Raw genomic sequence first — 17365 nt, 5'->3', positions numbered from 1 at the left:
ACATCTTCTCTCACCCTAAAGTGTGTGTGCTCTCAACCCTGTCCTCTCAACTTGTTCACTCCTTTCCTCTCCTCTCCTATTCTCTCAACTAGTTCACTCCTTTCCTCTCCTCCTATCCTCTCAACTTGTTCACTCCTTTCCTATCCTCTCCTATTCTACAATTGGCTCATTCATCCCCCTCCTCTCCCCTGTAACTATTCCCCAGGTCGTTGCTGCAAATGAGAACGTGTTCTCAGTCAACTTACCTGGTAAAATAACGGTAAAATAAAAAATAAAATATTCTCTCAACTAGTTCACTCCTTTCCTCTCCTCTTCTCTCAACTTGTTCACTCCTTTCCTCTCCTCTCCTATCCTCTCAACTTGTTCACTCCTTTCCTCTCCTTTCCTATCCTCTCAACTAGTTCACTCCTTTCCTCCTCTCCTATCCTCTCAACCAGTTCACTCCTTTCCTCTGCTCTTCTATCCTCTTAACTAGTTCACTCCTCTCCTATCCTCTTAACTAGTTCACTCCTCTCCTCTCCTATCCTCTTAACTAGTTCACTCCTCTCCTCTCTTAAGACCTTAGTGTCGTCTCCTCATCTCGTCTCCTCCTCTAAGATCTTACTCTGTGCCCTTTCATCTCCTCTCCTCTTTTAAGACAAAGAACATTTGCCATCTCTCTCACCTCTCCACTTCTTTGTCTACTCTTCCTCTTCTCATTCTCTCTCTTTCCCTTCCACTTCTTTGTGTCATCTCCTCTTCTTCTCTCTCCTCTCCACTTCAAGGGCCTCTCCACTTCTTCAAGTGTCCCCTCTCCTCCTCCTCCTCTCTCCTGTCCACTTCTTTAAGTGTCCTCTCTCTCCTTCTCTCTCCTGTCCACTTCTTTAAGTTTCCTCTCTCTCCTCCTTCTCTCTCCTGTCCACTTCTTTAAGTTTCCTCTCTCTCCTTCTCTCTCCTGTCCACTTCTTTAAGTTTCCTCTCTCTCCTTCTCTCTCCTGTCCACTTCTTTAAGTTTCCTCTCTCTCCTCCTTCTCTCTCCTGTCCACTTCTTTAAGTTTCCTCTCTCTCCTCTCTCCTGTCCACTTCTTTAAGTTTCCTCTCTCTCCTCCTTCTCTCTCCTGTCCACTTCTTTAAGTTTCCTCTCTCTCCTTCTCTCTCCTGTCCACTTCTTTAAGTTTCCTCTCTCTCCTCCTTCTCTCTCCTGTCCACTTCTTTAAGTTTCCTCTCTCTCCTCCTTCTCTCTCCTGTCCACTTCTTTAAGTTTCCTCTCTCTCCTTCTCTCTCCTGTCTACTTCTTTGTTTCCTCTCTCTCCTTCTCTCTCCTGTCCACTTCTTTAAGTTTCCTCTCTCTCCTTCTCTCTCCTGTCCACTTATTTATGTTTCCTCTTTCTCCTCTCCATTTATTTGTGTCCTTTCTCTCACATTCCCTTCCTCTCTCTTTTCTCCACTTCTTTGTGTCCTCTCTCTCCCTGTTTCCTCTCCCTTTCCCTCTTCCTCTCCTTTACCTCGGCTGTAGAAAAACAGACCCTGGAGGAGCCCAGTGGTGCAGATGATTTGATGAGGAAGAATTTCCAAAGTGGCTTTGCTGCCATTAACATTCTTCCAGGGGATATATTTCACTCCCAATCAGCATGCCAGTGCCTGATTGTGATCTGCATTGCTTAATGAAACCGGCCAGTAAGCCCCCCCCCCATCTCTATCTCTCTCTGTCTGTCTCTCTGTCTGGCTCTCGCTCTCTCTCTCTCAATTCAATTTGAATTCAATTTATGGGGCTTTATTGGCATGGAAAGGATATGTTTACATTGCCAAAGCAAGTGGAATACAAAATAAACAAAAGTGAAATAAACAATTAACAGTATACATTTCACTCACATAAGTTCCAAAAGAATAAAGACATTTCAAATGTCATATTATGTCTATATACAGTGTTGTAATGATGTGCAAATATTTTTTATTTTTTTTGAAAGGTACAAAATGGAAAAGAAACAGACATAAATATGGGTTGTATTTACAATGGTGTTTGTTCTTCACTGGTTGCCCTTTTCTTGTGGCAACAGGTCACACATCTTGCTGCTGTGATGGCACACTATGGAATTTCACCCAGTAGATATGGGAGTTTATCACAATTGGATTTGTTTTCAAATGATTTGTGGGTCTGTGTAATCTGAGGGAAATATGTGTCTCTAATATGGTCATACATTAGGCAGGAGGTTCAGAAGTGCAGCTCAGTTTCCACCTCATTTTGTGGGCAGTGTGCACATAGCCTGTCTTGAGAGCCATGTCTGCCTACGGCGGCCTTTCTCAATAGCAAGGCTATGCTCAATGAGTCTGTACATAGTCAAATATTTCCTTAAGTTTAGGTCAGTCACAGTGGTCAGGTATTCTGCCACTGTGTACTCTCTGTTTAGGGCCAAATAGCATTCTAGTTTGCTCTGTTTTTTTGTAAATTCTTTCCATTGTGTCAAGTAATTATCTTTTTGTTTTCTCATGATTTAGTTGGGTCTAATTGTGTTGCTGTCCTAGGGCTCTGTGGGGTCTGTTTGTGTTTGTGAACAGAGCCCCAGGACCAGCTTTCTTAGGGGACTCTTCTCCAGGTTAATCTTTGTGTAGGTGATGGCTTTGTTATGGAAGGTTTTGGGAATCGCTTCCTTTTAGGTGGTTGTAGAATTTAACATATCTTTTCTGGATTTTGATAATTAGCGGGTATCGGCCTAATTCTGCTCTGCATGCATTATTTGGTGTTTTACGTTGTACACTGGGGATATTTTTTGCAGAATTCTACATGCAGAGTCTCAATTTGGTGTTTGTCCCATTTTGTGAATTCTTGGTTGGTGAACGGACCCCAGACCTCACAACCATAAAGGCCAATGGGTTCTATAACTGATTCAAGTTTTTTTTGCCAGATCCTAAAAATCCTGTCTAATTTTATGTTCCTTTTGATGGAATAGAAGGCCCTTCTTGCCTCAGCTGGTTCACAGCTTTGTGGAAGTTACCTGTGGCGCTGATGTTTAGGCAGAGGTATGCATAGTTTCTTGTGTGTTCTAGGGCAACGGTGTCTAGATGGAATTTGTATTTGTGGTCCTGGCAACTGGACTTTTTCTGGAACCATTATTTTGGTCTTACTGAGATTTACTGTCAGGGTCCAGGTCTGACAGAATCTGTGCAGAAGATCTAGGTGCTGCTGTAGGCCCTCCTTGGTTGGTGACAGAAACATCAGATCATCAGCAAACAGTAGACATTTGACTTCAGATTTTCATAGGGTGAGGCCAGGTGCTGCAGACTGTTCTAGTGCCCTCGCCAATTCATTGATATATATGTTGAAGAGGGTGGGGCTTAACCTGCATCCCTGTCTCACCCCCCAGCCCTGTGGAAAGAAATGTGTGTCTTTTTTGCCATTTTTAACTGCACACTTGTTGTTTGTGTACATGGATTTTATAATGTTGTATGTTTTTCCACCAACACCACTTTCATCAAGTTGTATAGGAGGCCCTCATGCCAAATTTAGTCGAAAGCTTTTTTGAAATCAACAAAGCATGAGAAGACTTTGCCTTTCTTTTGGTTTGTTTGTTTGTCAATTAGGGTGTGCAGGGTGAATACGTGTTCTGTCGTACAGTAATTTGGAAAAAAGCCAATTTGACATTTGCTCAGTACACTGTTTTCACTGAGAAAATGTACGAGTCTGCTGTTAATGATAATGCAGAGGATTTTCCCAAGGTTGCTGTTGACACATATCCCACGGTAGTTATTAGGGTCAAATTTGTCTCCACTTTTGTGGATTTGGGTGATCAGTCTGGTTCCAAATATTGGGGAAGATGCCAGAGCTGAGGATGATGAAGAATTTAAGTATAGCCAATTGGAATGTGTGGTCTGTATATTTGATCATTTCATTGAGGATACCATCAACACAACAGGCCATTTTGGGTTGGAGGGTTTGTATTTAATAGTTGATTCTAACATTTGTATTTTATCATGTATATGTTTTTGCTGTTTGTTCTTTGTTATAGGGCCAATAAGATTGGAGAAGTGGTTTATCCACATATCTCTGTTTTGGATAGATAACTCTCTGTATGGTTGTTTGTTTAGTGTGTTCCAATTTTCCAAGAAGTGGTTAGATTCTATGTATTCTTCAATTACATTGACCTGATTTGTGACGTGCTGTTCCTTCTTTTTCCGTAGTGTATTTCTGTATTGTTTTAGTGATTGACCATATTGAAGGCGTAAGCTCAGGTTTTCTGGGTCTCTATGTTTTGTTTGGATAGGTTTCTCAATTTCTTTCTTAGGTTTTTGAATTTTTCATCAAACCATTTGTCATTGTTGTTAATTTTCTTAGGTTGTATGCTTGAAGTGTTTAGATTTGATAGGGAAACTGAGAGGTCAAATATACTGTTTAGGTTTTCTACTGCCAAGTCTACACCGCCACTATTACAGTGAAACATTTTGTACAGGAAATTGTCTAGAAGGGATTGAATTTGTTGTTGCCTAATTGTTTTTTGGAGATTTTCACACTACTTTCCTTCCATCTATTGCATTTCTTAATATTATTCAGTTCCTTTGGCTTTGATGCCTCATGACAGAGCATTGCTAAATTCAAGTAGTGTCACGGCCGTTAACTTCTCTGGGATATGTGGGACGGTAGCGTCCCACTTGGCCAAAAGCCAGAAAAAATGTAGTGCGCCAAATTCAAATATATTACTATACAAATCAATCTTTCATGAAATCACACATGAAAGACACCAAATTAAAGCTACACATGTTGTGAATACAGCCAACATGTCTGATTTCAAAAAGGATTTATGGCAAAAGCACACCAAACGATTATGTTAGCTCAGTACATAGCCACAGAAAAACACAGCCATTTTCCCAGCCAAAGATAGTAGTCACAAAAAGCAGAAATAGAGATAGAATTAATCACTAAACTTTGATGATCTTCATCAGATGACACTCATAGGACATGTTACACAATACATTTATGTTTTGTTCGATAATGTGCATATTTATATCCACAAATCTCGGTTTACATTGGCGCCATGTTCAGAAATGCCTCCAAAATATCCGGAGAAATTGCAGAGAGCCACGTCAAATAACAGAAATACTCATCATAAACTTTGATGAAAGATACATGTTTTACATAGAATTAAAGATACACTTGTTCTTAATGCAACCTCTGTGTCAGATTTCAAAAAAACTTTACGTAAAAAGCACACCATGCAATAATCTGAGACGGCGCTCAGATATAACAACATTTCTCCGCCATGTTGGAGTCAACAGAAATACGAAATTACATCATAAATATTCCCTTACCTTTGATGATCTTTATCAATAAATCGTTGTTTTGTTCGATAATGTCCATTACTTATGTCTAAGTAGCTACTTTTGCTAGCATGTTTAGTGCACATGTCCAAACGCTCGCGCAGATGCAGGCGAACTCAGACGAAACTTCAAAAAGTTATATAACAGGTCAAATAAACTGGTCAAACTAAGTAGAGAATCAATCTTCAGGATGTTGTTATCATAACTATCCAATAACGTTCCAACCGGAGAATTCCTTTGTTATCTCTAGAAGTTATGGAAAGCAAGACGATATCGTTTGGAACGCGCGTGACCAGGAACTGGCATTCTGCCAGACCAATGACTGAAACACCTCCCATCCGGCTCAACATCACAGTAGAGGCTTCATTCCACGTTCTACAGACTGTTGACATCTAGTGGAATGTAGGAAGTGCAAACAGATCCATATCTTACAGGGAATTGAATAGGCGATGAGTTGAACATCGACCAGCCTCAGAATTCTCACTTCCTGTTTGGATTTTTTCTCAGGTTTTTGCCTGCCATATGAGTTCTGTTATACTCACAGACATCATTCAAACAGTTTTAGAAACTTCAGAGTGTTTTACATCCAATAGTAATAATAATATGCATATATTATCATCTGGGACAGAGTAGGAGGCAGTTCACTATGGGCACACAATTCATCCAAAAGTGAAAATGCTGCCCCCTATCACAAAGAAGTTAAAAGAAGAGGACCAAGGTGCAGCGTGGTGAGCGTACATTTTATCTTTATTTTGAAAAAAGATGCCGAACAAAACAACAAACACTACAACAACAAAAAACGTGAAGCTAAAGGCTATGTGCCCTAAACAAAAGTCAACTTCCCACAACGACAGGTGGGAAAAAGGGCTACCTAAGTATGGTTCTCAATCAGAGACAACGCTGCCTCTGATTGAGAACCACACCCGGCCAAACACAAAGAAATAGAAAACATAGAAATAAAGAAACTAGAATGCCCACCCTAGTCACACCCTGGCCTAACCAAAATAGAGAATAAAAGCCTCTCTATGGCCAGGGCGTGACAAGTAGAGTGTGATTTTGCTGTGATCTGATAGGGGTGTCAGTGGACTGACTGAACGCTCTAAGAGACTCTGGGTTGAGGTTAGTGATAAAGTAGTCTACAGTACTACTGACAAAAGATGAGCTATAGGTGTACCTACCATAGGAGTCCTCTCGAAGCCTACCGTTGACTATGTACAGTTGAACTCGGAAGTTTACTAACACTTAGGTTGGAGTCATTAAAACTCGTTTTTCAACCATTCCACAAATTTCTTGTTAACAAACTATAGTTTTGGCAAAACGGTTAGGGCATCTACTTTGTGCATGACACAAGTAATTTTTCCATCAATTGTTTACAGACAGATTATTTCACTTATAATTCACTGTATCACAATTCCAGTGGTTCAGAAGTTTACATACACTAAGTTGACTGTGCCTTTAAACAGCTTGGAAAATACCAGAAAATTATGTCATGGCTTTAGAAGCTTCTGATAAGCTAATTGACATCATTTGAGTCAATTGAAGGTGTACCTGTGGATGTATTTCAAGGCCTACCTTCACACTCAGTGCCTCTTTGCTTGACATCAAGGGAAAATCAAAAGAAATCAGCCAAGACATCAGAAAAAAAATAGTAGACCTCCACAAGTCTGCTTCATCCTTGGGAGCAATTTCCAAACGCCTGAAGGTACCATGTTCATCTGTACAAACAATAGTACGCAAGTATAAACACCATGGGACCATCATACCGCTCAGGAAGGAGAACCCTCGGATCAACTCTACTCCTCAGCCAGAGAGTCCAGTGTGAGGTCAGAACCCTCGGATCATCCCTACTCCTCAGCCAGAGAGTCCAGTGTGAGGTCAGAACCCTCGGATCATCCCTACTCCTCAGCCAGAGTCCAGTGTGAGGTCAGAACCCTCGGATCAACCCTACTCCTCAGCCAGAGAGTCCAGTGTGAGGTCAGAACGCTCAGATCATCCCTACTCCTCAGCCAGAGAGTCCAGTGTGAGGTCAGAACCCTCAGATCAACCCTACTCCTCAGCCAGAGAGTCCAGTGTGAGGTCAGAACCCTCAGATCAACCCTACTCCTCAGCCAGAGAGTCCAGTGTGAGGTCAGAACGCTCAGATCAACCCTACTCCTCAGCCAGAGAGTCCAGTGTGAGGTCAGAACGCTCAGATCAACCCTACTCCTCAGCCAGAGAGTCCAGTGTGAGGTCAGAACCCTCGGATCAACCCTACTCCTCAGCCAGAGAGTCCAGTGTGAGGTCAGAACCCTCAGATCAACCCTACTCCTCAGCCAGAGAGTCCAGTGTGAGGTCAGAACCCTCAGATCAACCCTACTCCTCAGCCAGAGTCCAGTGTGAGGTCAGAACCCTCAGATCAACCCTACTCTTCAGCCAGAGAGTCCAGTGTGAGGTCAGAACCCTCGGATCAACCCTACTCCTCAGCCAGAGAGTCCAGTGTGAGGTCAGAACCCTCGGATCATCCCTACTCCTCAGCCAGAGAGTCCAGTGTGAGGTCAGAACCCTCGGATCATCCCTACTCCTCAGCCAGAGAGTCCAGTGTGAGGTCAGAACCCTCGGATCAACCCTACTCCTCAGCCAGAGAGTCCAGTGTGAGGTCAGAACCCTCGGATCAACCCTACTCCTCAGCCAGAGAGTCCAGTGTGAGGTCAGAACCCTCGGATCAACCCTACTCCTCAGCCAGAGAGTCCAGTGTGAGGTCAGAACCCTCGGATCAACCCTACTCCTCAGCCAGAGAGTCCAGTGTGAGGTCAGAACCCTCGGATCAACCCTACTCCTCAGCCAGAGAGTCCAGTGTGAGGTCAGAACCCTCGGATCAACCCTACTCCTCAGCCAGAGAGTCCAGTGTGAGGTCAGAACCCTCGGATCAACCCTACTCCTCAGCCAGAGAGTCCAGTGTGAGGTCAGAACGCTCAGATCATCCCTACTCCTCAGCCAGAGAGTCCAGTGTGAGGTCAGAACCCTCAGATCAACCCTACTCCTCAGCCAGAGAGTCCAGTGTGAGGTCAGAACCCTCGGATCAACCCTACTCCTCAGCCAGAGAGTCCAGTGTGAGGTCAGAACCCTCGGATCAACCCTACTCCTCAGCCAGAGAGTCCAGTGTGAGGTCAGAACCCTCAGATCAACCCTACTCCTCAGCCAGAGAGTCCAGTGTGAGGTCAGAACCCTCGGATCAACCCTACTACTCAGCCAGAGAGTCCAGTGTGAGGTCAGAACCCTCGGATCAACCCTACTCCTCAGCCAGAGAGTCCAGTGTGAGGTCAGAACCCTCGGATCAACCCTACTCCTCAGCCAGAGAGTCCAGTGTGAGGTCAGAACCCTCGGATCAACCCCACTCCTCAGCCAGAGAGTCCAGTGTGAGGTCAGAACCCTCGGATCAACTCCACTCCTCAGCCAGAGAGTCCAGTGTGAGGTCAGAACCCTCGGATCATCCCTACTCCTCAGCCAGAGAGTCCAGTGTGAGGTCAGAACCCTCGGATCATCCCTACTCCTCAGCCAGAGTCCAGTGTGAGGTCAGAACCCTCGGATCATCCCTACTCCTCAGCCAGAGTCCAGTGTGAGGTCAGAACCCTCAGATCAACCCTACTCCTCAGCCAGAGAGTCCAGTGTGAGGTCAGAACCCTCGGATCATCCCTACTCCTCAGCCAGAGTCCAGTGTGAGGTCAGAACCCTCGGATCATCCCTACTCCTCAGCCAGAGTCCAGTGTGAGGTCAGAACCCTCAGATCAACCCTACTCCTCAGCCAGAGAGTCCAGTGTGAGGTCAGAACCCTCGGATCAACCCTACTCCTCAGCCAGAGTCCAGTGTGAGGTCAGAACCCTCGGATCAACCCTACTCCTCAGCCAGAGAGTCCAGTGTGAGGTCAGAACGCTCAGATCATCCCTACTCCTCAGCCAGAGAGTCCAGTGTGAGGTCAGAACCCTCAGATCAACCCTACTCCTCAGCCAGAGAGTCCAGTGTGAGGTCAGAACCCTCAGATCAACCCTACTCCTCAGCCAGAGAGTCCAGTGTGAGGTCAGAACGCTCAGATCAACCCTACTCCTCAGCCAGAGAGTCCAGTGTGAGGTCAGAACGCTCAGATCAACCCTACTCCTCAGCCAGAGAGTCCAGTGTGAGGTCAGAACCCTCGGATCATCCCTACTCCTCAGCCAGAGAGTCCAGTGTGAGGTCAGAACCCTCAGATCAACCCTACTCCTCAGCCAGAGAGTCCAGTGTGAGGTCAGAACCCTCAGATCAACCCTACTCCTCAGCCAGAGTCCAGTGTGAGGTCAGAACCCTCAGATCAACCCTACTCCTCAGCCAGAGAGTCCAGTGTGAGGTCAGAACCCTCGGATCAACCCTACTCCTCAGCCAGAGAGTCCAGTGTGAGGTCAGAACCCTCGGATCATCCCTACTCCTCAGCCAGAGAGTCCAGTGTGAGGTCAGAACCCTCGGATCATCCCTACTCCTCAGCCAGAGAGTCCAGTGTGAGGTCAGAACCCTCGGATCAACCCTACTCCTCAGCCAGAGAGTCCAGTGTGAGGTCAGAACCCTCAGATCAACCCTACTCCTCAGCCAGAGAGTCCAGTGTGAGGTCAGAACCCTCAGATCAACCCTACTCCTCAGCCAGAGTCCAGTGTGAGGTCAGAACCCTCAGATCAACCCTACTCCTCAGCCAGAGAGTCCAGTGTGAGGTCAGAACCCTCGGATCAACCCTACTCCTCAGCCAGAGAGTCCAGTGTGAGGTCAGAACCCTCGGATCATCCCTACTCCTCAGCCAGAGAGTCCAGTGTGAGGTCAGAACCCTCGGATCAACCCTACTCCTCAGCCAGAGAGTCCAGTGTGAGGTCAGAACCCTCAGATCAACCCTACTCCTCAGCCAGAGAGTCCAGTGTGAGGTCAGAACCCTCAGATCAACCCTACTCCTCAGCCAGAGTCCAGTGTGAGGTCAGAACCCTCAGATCAACCCTACTCCTCAGCCAGAGAGTCCAGTGTGAGGTCAGAACCCTCTGATCAACCCTACTCCTCAGCCAGAGAGTCCAGTGTGAGGTCAGAACCCTCGGATCAACCCTACTCCTCAGCCAGAGAGTCCAGTGTGAGGTCAGAACCCTCGGATCAACCCTACTCCTCAGCCAGAGAGTCCAGTGTGAGGTCAGAACCCTCAGATCAACCCTACTCCTCAGCCAGAGTCCAGTGTGAGGTCAGAACCCTCGGATCAACCCTACTCCTCAGCCAGAGAGTCCAGTGTGAGGTCAGAACCCTCGGATCAACCCTACTCCTCAGCCAGAGAGTCCAGTGTGAGGTCAGAACCCTCGGATCAACCCTACTCCTCAGCCAGAGAGTCCAGTGTGAGGTCAGAACCCTCGGATCAACCCTACTCCTCAGCCAGAGAGTCCAGTGTGAGGTCAGAACCCTCAGATCATCCCTACTCCTCAGCCAGAGTCCAGTGTGAGGTCAGAACCCTCGGATCAACCCTACTCCTCAGCCAGAGAGTCCAGTGTGAGGTCAGAACCCTCGGATCATCCCTACTCCTCAGCCAGAGAGTCCAGTGTGAGGTCAGAACCCTCAGATCAACCCTACTCCTCAGCCAGAGAGTCCAGTGTGAGGTCAGAACCCTCGGATCAACCCTACTCCTCAGCCAGAGAGTCCAGTGTGAGGTCAGAACCCTCAGATCAACCCTACTCCTCAGCCAGAGAGTCCAGTGTGAGGTCAGAACCCTCAGATCAACCCTACTCCTCAGCCAGAGAGTCCAGTGTGAGGTCAGAACCCTCAGATCAACCCTACTCCTCAGCCAGAGAGTCCAGTGTGAGGTCAGGACCCTCGGATCATCCCTACTCCTCAGCCAGAGAGTCCAGTGTGAGGTCAGAACCCTCAGATCAACCCTACTCCTCAGCCAGAGACTCCAGTGTGAGGTCAGAACCCTCAGATCAACCCTACTCCTCAGCCAGAGAGTCCAGTGTGAGGTCAGAACCCTCAGATCAACCCTACTCCTCAGCCAGAGAGTCCAGTGTGAGGTCAGGACCCTCGGATCATCCCTACTCCTCAGCCAGAGAGTCCAGTGTGAGGTCAGAACCCTCAGATCAACCCTACTCCTCAGCCAGAGAGTCCAGTGTGAGGTCAGAACCCTCAGATCAACCCTACTCCTCAGCCAGAGAGTCCAGTGTGAGGTCAGGACCCTCGGATCATCCCTACTCCTCAGCCAGAGAGTCCAGTGTGAGGTCAGGACCCTCGGATCATCCCTACTCCTCAGCCAGAGAGTCCAGTGTGTGCTCTGAATGCTCCGAGAGCGAAACACTTCAAGTTTATGAAAAGGCAATCTGACAACGCTCTGAATTTACGAACGACCCAGAGTGCACTCTGACACAATGGAGGCAATTTACAAATGCACCTTAAAAGTATGTGCCCCAAATTGCACCCTATTCTCTATATAGTGCACTACTTTTTTCCTATAGTGTTCTACTTTTTGTACAAAGTCGTATTGTATATAGAGAATAGGGTACCATTTGGGACACAGACTAAGATTATATTTACCGTAATTCTATGGTGGCCGTACATGTGTGATCATATTGCTGGAATCAAAATGAACAAAGCAGGAAATCCGGGAATCCTCCAACCATGATTTTTGGAAAACCTTAAAAAGTTAACCTAATCTCAGATTAAGGAGCAAGACCTGTTACCATGGCTAAAACCAAAGCAGTGGGCGGTTATTTCTGCTAGTTGTAATCAAAACATTTCTGCTAACCCATCTCATTTCATTAGAGTTATTCAGAGCTTAATGCTGCTGAGTGACCTGTAGTGTTTATTAAAAAAGCTACTGTTTACCACTCAGTCCTGGGATGGAGGGAGGAGGGAAGGGAGGATGAACGAGAACAGGAATGGAAGAAGAGAAATGGAGAGAGAAAATACTCAAGGTTAGACTAAATGCATTACCTAACCTTCCCTGTTGTTCTCACATAATAGTGGACAATGACACTTGGATTGAATGACATTTATGCTATCTGGGACTATATGGCACAGGATGATGATTTAAGCAACATCCTGAGTGTCTGTGGACACAATGGCCCCCATCAGCGTTGTGCTGGAGGAACAATGGCCCCCATCAGCGTTGTGCTGGAGGAACAATGGCCTCCATCAGTGTTGTGCTGGAGGAACAATGGCCACCATCAGTGTTGTGCTGGAGGAACAATGGCCTCCATCAGTGTTGTGCTGGAGGAACAATGGCCCTCATCAGTGTTGTGCTGGAGGAACAATGGCCCCCATCAGCGTTGTGCTGGAGGAACAATGGCCTCCATCAGTGTTGTGCTGGAGGAACAATGGCCCCCATCAGCGTTGTGCTGGAGGAACAATGGCCCCCATCAGCGTTGTGCTGGAGGAACAATGGCCTCCATCAGTGTTGTGCTGGAGGAACAATGGCCACCATCAGTGTTGTGCTGGAGGAACAATGGCCTCCATCAGTGTTGTGCTGGAGGAACAATGGCCTCCATCAGTGTTGTGCCGGAGGAACAATGGCCCCAATCAGTGTTGTGCCGGAGGAACAATGGCCTCCATCAGTGTTGTGCTGGAGGAACAATGGCCCCCATCAGTGTTGTGCCGGAGGAACAATGGCCTCCATCAGTGTTGTGCTGGAGGAACAATGGCCCCCATCAGTGCCTGGGATCCCTGTCATAGTCTGTCCTTCTCGGGACAAGAACAAGATGACCCGTAAGAGCGAGTGTGAGAATCAGATTGTGTAAACTCCTGGTCATAATCATTATCTGATGAGTGTTCTCCCTCTCTCTCTCTCTCTCTCTCTCTCTCTCTCTCTCTCTCTCTCTCTCTCTCTCTCTCTCTCTCTCCCTCTCTCCCCCTATCCCTCCCTCTCTCTCTCTCTCTCTCTCTCTCTCTCTCTCTCTCTCTCTCTCTCTCTCTCTCTCTCTCGCTCTCTCTCTCTCTCTCTCTATTTCTCTCTCCCTCTCTCTCTCTCCCCCCCCCTCTCTCTTTCTTTCCCCTCGCTCTCTCCCTCTTTCCTCCCCCTCTCTCTGTCTCTCTCTCTTTCCCCTACCATCTTTCTCTCCCCTCTCTCTCCCCTTATCTCTCTCTCTCTCTCCTAGGTCTCTAGGGTTGACGGATGAGTAGATTGTAGAAGAGCAGGAAGGATTGGGGTTAACAGTCAGACACAGGTAAGATCACCACATGTCCTCTTGTTTATCCCTACAGGTGTCGTTATAGGTCCTGAGAGTTTATTATCTGTTTTCTAAGGGTGATGTGTAGTTGTACTGCAAGTATTTGGGATTGTGTGTCTCTGTTTAGGCTATATGGTTTGTGTGGGTGTGTTTTAAATGTATGTTTATTTTAATACAATTTCCATGTTTATAAGCGTGTGTGTGTGAGAGAGAGAGAGAGAGAGAGAGAGAGAGAGAGAGAGAGAGAGAGAGAGAGAGAGAGAGAGAGAGAGAGAGAGAGAGAGAGAGAGAGAGAGAGAGAGAGAGAGAGAGAGAGAGAGAGAGAGAGAGAGAGAGAGAGAGAGAGAGAGAGAGAGAGAGAGAGAGAGAGAGAGAGAGAGAGAGAGAGAGAGAGAGAGAGAGTGTTTGAAACAGAGTGAGAGAGAAGTATGTCTGTTTGTATATCAACAAGCATTTGTGTGGGTGTAATGTCCTGAATGTGCCAGGAGTGTTAAGCCGATCTTAAGGCTTGTCCATGAAGGTCTTCTCTTTCCCTGGTCTAGACTGATGTTATCAAAGCAGAGTGGTGTTTCCCCAGGCTACTACCACTATCAGACTGTAGCCTTGTGTTGCCCCAGGCTACTACCACTATCAGACTGTAGCCTTGTGTTGCCCCAGGCTACTACCACTATCAGACTGTAGCCTTGTGTTGCCCCTAGCTACTACCACTATCTGACTGTAGCCTTGTGTTTCTCCAGGCTACTACCACTATCTGACTGTAGCCTTGTGTTGCCCCTGGCCACTACCACTATCTGGCTGTAGCCTTGTGTTTCCCCAGGCTACTACCACTATCTGACTGTAGCCTTGTGTTGCCCCAGGCTACTACCACTATCTGACTGTAGCCTTGTGTTGCCCCAGGATACTACCACTATCTGACTGTAGCCTTGTGTTGCCCCTGGCTACTACCACTATCAGACTGTAGCCTTGTGTTGCCCCAGGCTACTACCACTATCTGACTGTAGCCTTGTGTTGCCCCAGGCTACTACCACTATCAGACTGTAGCCTTGTGTTGCCCCTGGCTACTACCACTATCTGACTGTAGCCTTGTGTTGCCCCAGGCTACTACCACTATCAGACTGTAGCCTTGTGTTTCCCCAGGCTACTACCACTATCTGACTGTAGCCTTGTGTTGCCCCAGGCTACTACCACTATCTGACTGTAGCCTTGTGTTGCCCCTGGCTACTACCACTATCTGACTGTAGCCTTGTGTTGCCCCTGCCTATTACCACTATCTGACTGTAGCCTTGTGTTGCCCCAGGCTACTACCACTATCTGACTGTAGCCTTGTGTTGCCCCTGGCTACTACCACTATCTGACTGTAGCCTTGTGTTGCCCCTGCCTATTACCACTATCTGACTGTAGCCTTGTGTTGCCCCTGGCTACTACCACTATCTGACTGTAGCCTTGTGTTGCCCCAGGCTACTACCACTATCAGACTGTAGCCTTGTGTTGCCCCTGGCTACTACCACTATCTGACTGTAGCCTTGTGTTGCCCCAGGCTACTACCACTATCAGACTGTAGCCTTGTGTTTCCCCAGGCTATTACCACTATCTGACTGTAGCCTTGTGTTGCCCCAGGCTACTACCACTATCTGACTGTAGCCTTGTGTTGCCCCTGGCCACTACCACTATCTGACTGTAGCCTTGTGTTGCCCCTGGCTACTACCACTATCTGACTGTAGCCTTGTGTTGCCCCAGGCTACTACCACTATCTGACTGTAGCCTTGTGTTGCCCCTGCCTATTACCACTATCTGACTGTAGCCTTGTGTTGCCCTAGGCTACTACCACTATCTGACTGTAGCCTTGTGTTGCCCCTGCCTATTACCACTATCTGACTGTAGCCTTGTGTTGCCCCAGGCTACTACCACTATCTGACTGTAGCCTTGTGTTTCCCCAGGCTATTACCACTATCTGACTGTAGCCTTGTGTTGCCCCTGCCTATTACCACTATCTGACTGTAGCCTTGTGTTGCCCCTGGCTACTACCACTATCTGACTGTAGCCTTGTGTTGCCCCTGCCTATTACCACTATCTGACTGTAGCCTTGTGTTGCCCCAGGCTATTACCACTATCTGACTGTAGCCTTGTGTTGCCCCAGGCTATTACCACTATCTGACTGTAGCCTTGTGTTGCCCCAGGCTATTACCACTATCTGACTGTAGCCTTGTGTTGCCCCAGGCTATTACCACTATCTGACTGTAGCCTTGTGTTGCCCCTGCCTATTACCACTATCTGACTGTAGCCTTGTGTTGCCCCAGGCTACTACCACTATCAGACTGTAGCCTTGTGTTTCCCCAGGCTATTACCACTATCTGACTGTAGCCTTGTGTTGCCCCAGGCTACTACCACTATCTGACTGTAGCCTTGTGTTGCCCCAGGCTATTACCACTATCTGACTGTAGCCTTGTGTTGCCCCAGGCTACTACCACTATCTGACTGTAGCCTTGTGTTGCCCCTGCCTATTACCACTATCTGACTGTAGCCTTGTGTTGCCCCTGGCTACTACCACTATCTGACTGTAGCCTTGTGTTGCCCCAGGCTACTACCACTATCAGACTGTAGCCTTGTGTTGCCCCTGCCTATTACCACTATCTGACTGTAGCCTTGTGTTGCCCCTGGCTACTACCACTATCTGACTGTAGCCTTGTGTTGCCCCAGGCTACTACCACTATCTGACTGTAGCCTTGTGTTGCCCCTGCCTACTACCACTATCTGACTGTAGCCTTGTGTTGCCCCTGCCTATTACCACTATCTGACTGTAGCCTTGTGTTTCCCCAGGCTATTACCACTATCTGACTGTAGCCTTGTGTTGCCCCAGGCTATTACCACTATCTGACTGTAGCCTTGTGTTGCCCCAGGCTATTACCACTATCTGACTGTAGCCTTGTCTTTACAGTTCCACCCTGACAACCCAGTCACAACCATGATCACAGGTAGTGGAAGACATCCCCTGTATCTACAGCCATTAAACACCTGTATAACGCTAATATAATGCTGTTTTAACATTGGTGTAATGCTATTGTGAGAACACTGGCTAATGTTACCTCATCACTGTTCCATATCGTTTAACCTGTCATAAACACATAAACATCCAAACCCTGGAGCCTTCAGTTTAATGCCCCCCTTTTTCTGATCAACTGCTTTTCATGACAATATTATTCATCCCATGATGCTTTGCTCACCTGATCTTCTTCAGGGCGCTATCTTTACAGTCTATGTGCTTTGATTTGTTAATTTAAAAAAAATGTGGGGTGGAAAGGGTATAGTTAAGTCATACACCATGGCATGGCCGATTAATTAGGGCCGATTTCAAGTTTTCTTAACAATCGGTAATCGGCATTTTTGGACACCGATTATGGCCGATTACATTGCACTCCACGAGGAGACTGCGTGGCAGGCTGACTACCTGTTATGCGAGTGCAGCAAGGAGCCAAGGTAAGTTGCTAGCTAGCATTAAACTTATCTTATAAAAAACAATCAATCTTAACATAATCACTAGTTAACTACACATGGTTGATGATATTACTAGTTTATCTAGCTTGTCCTGCGTTGCATATAACCGATGCGGTGCCTGTTAATTTATCATTGAATCACAGCCTACTTCGCCAAACGGGTGATGATTTAACAAGCGCATTCGCGAAAAAAGCACTGTCGTTGCACCGATGTGTACCTAACCATAAACATCAATGCCTTTCTTAAAATCAATACACAAGTATATATTTTTAAACCTGCATATTTAGTTAATATTGCCTGCTAGCATGAATTTCTTTTAACTAGGGAAATTGTGTCACTTCTCTTGCGTTCTGTGCAAGCAGAGTCAGGGTATATGCAGCAGTTTGGGCCACCTGGCTCGTTGC

At 46.9% G+C, this 17365-nt stretch overlaps 1 protein-coding gene across 7 annotated transcripts in view; it reads left to right on the top strand.

The window, feature by feature from the left end:
- LOC139555120 (protein PALS2-like) overlaps positions 1–17365 on the top strand; it is a 74018-nt gene that overhangs the window by 19344 nt on the left and 37309 nt on the right. For 2 of the 7 annotated variants that reach the window (XM_071368628.1, XM_071368623.1), the window contains exons 2-3: positions 13398–13466; positions 16405–16441. The exons of 1 other annotated variant lie outside the window; for it this stretch is intronic. In XM_071368628.1, coding sequence (XP_071224729.1) covers positions 16432–16441 — 10 coding nt within the window. In that variant the 5' untranslated portion in view covers positions 13398–13466; positions 16405–16431. Of the gene's footprint in view, positions 1–11786; positions 13009–13397; positions 13467–16404; positions 16442–17365 lie in introns of those variants that run through there. 4 more of the 7 variants (XM_071368629.1, XM_071368625.1, XM_071368624.1 and 1 more) reach the window with 3 other exon arrangements.

The sequence above is a fragment of the Salvelinus alpinus genome, chromosome 26 (genome assembly GCF_045679555.1).
Source record: "Salvelinus alpinus chromosome 26, SLU_Salpinus.1, whole genome shotgun sequence".
In the NCBI taxonomy this organism is placed as follows: Eukaryota; Metazoa; Chordata; class Actinopteri; order Salmoniformes; family Salmonidae; genus Salvelinus; species Salvelinus alpinus.
This window is presented reverse-complemented; position numbering and strand designations above follow the sequence as displayed.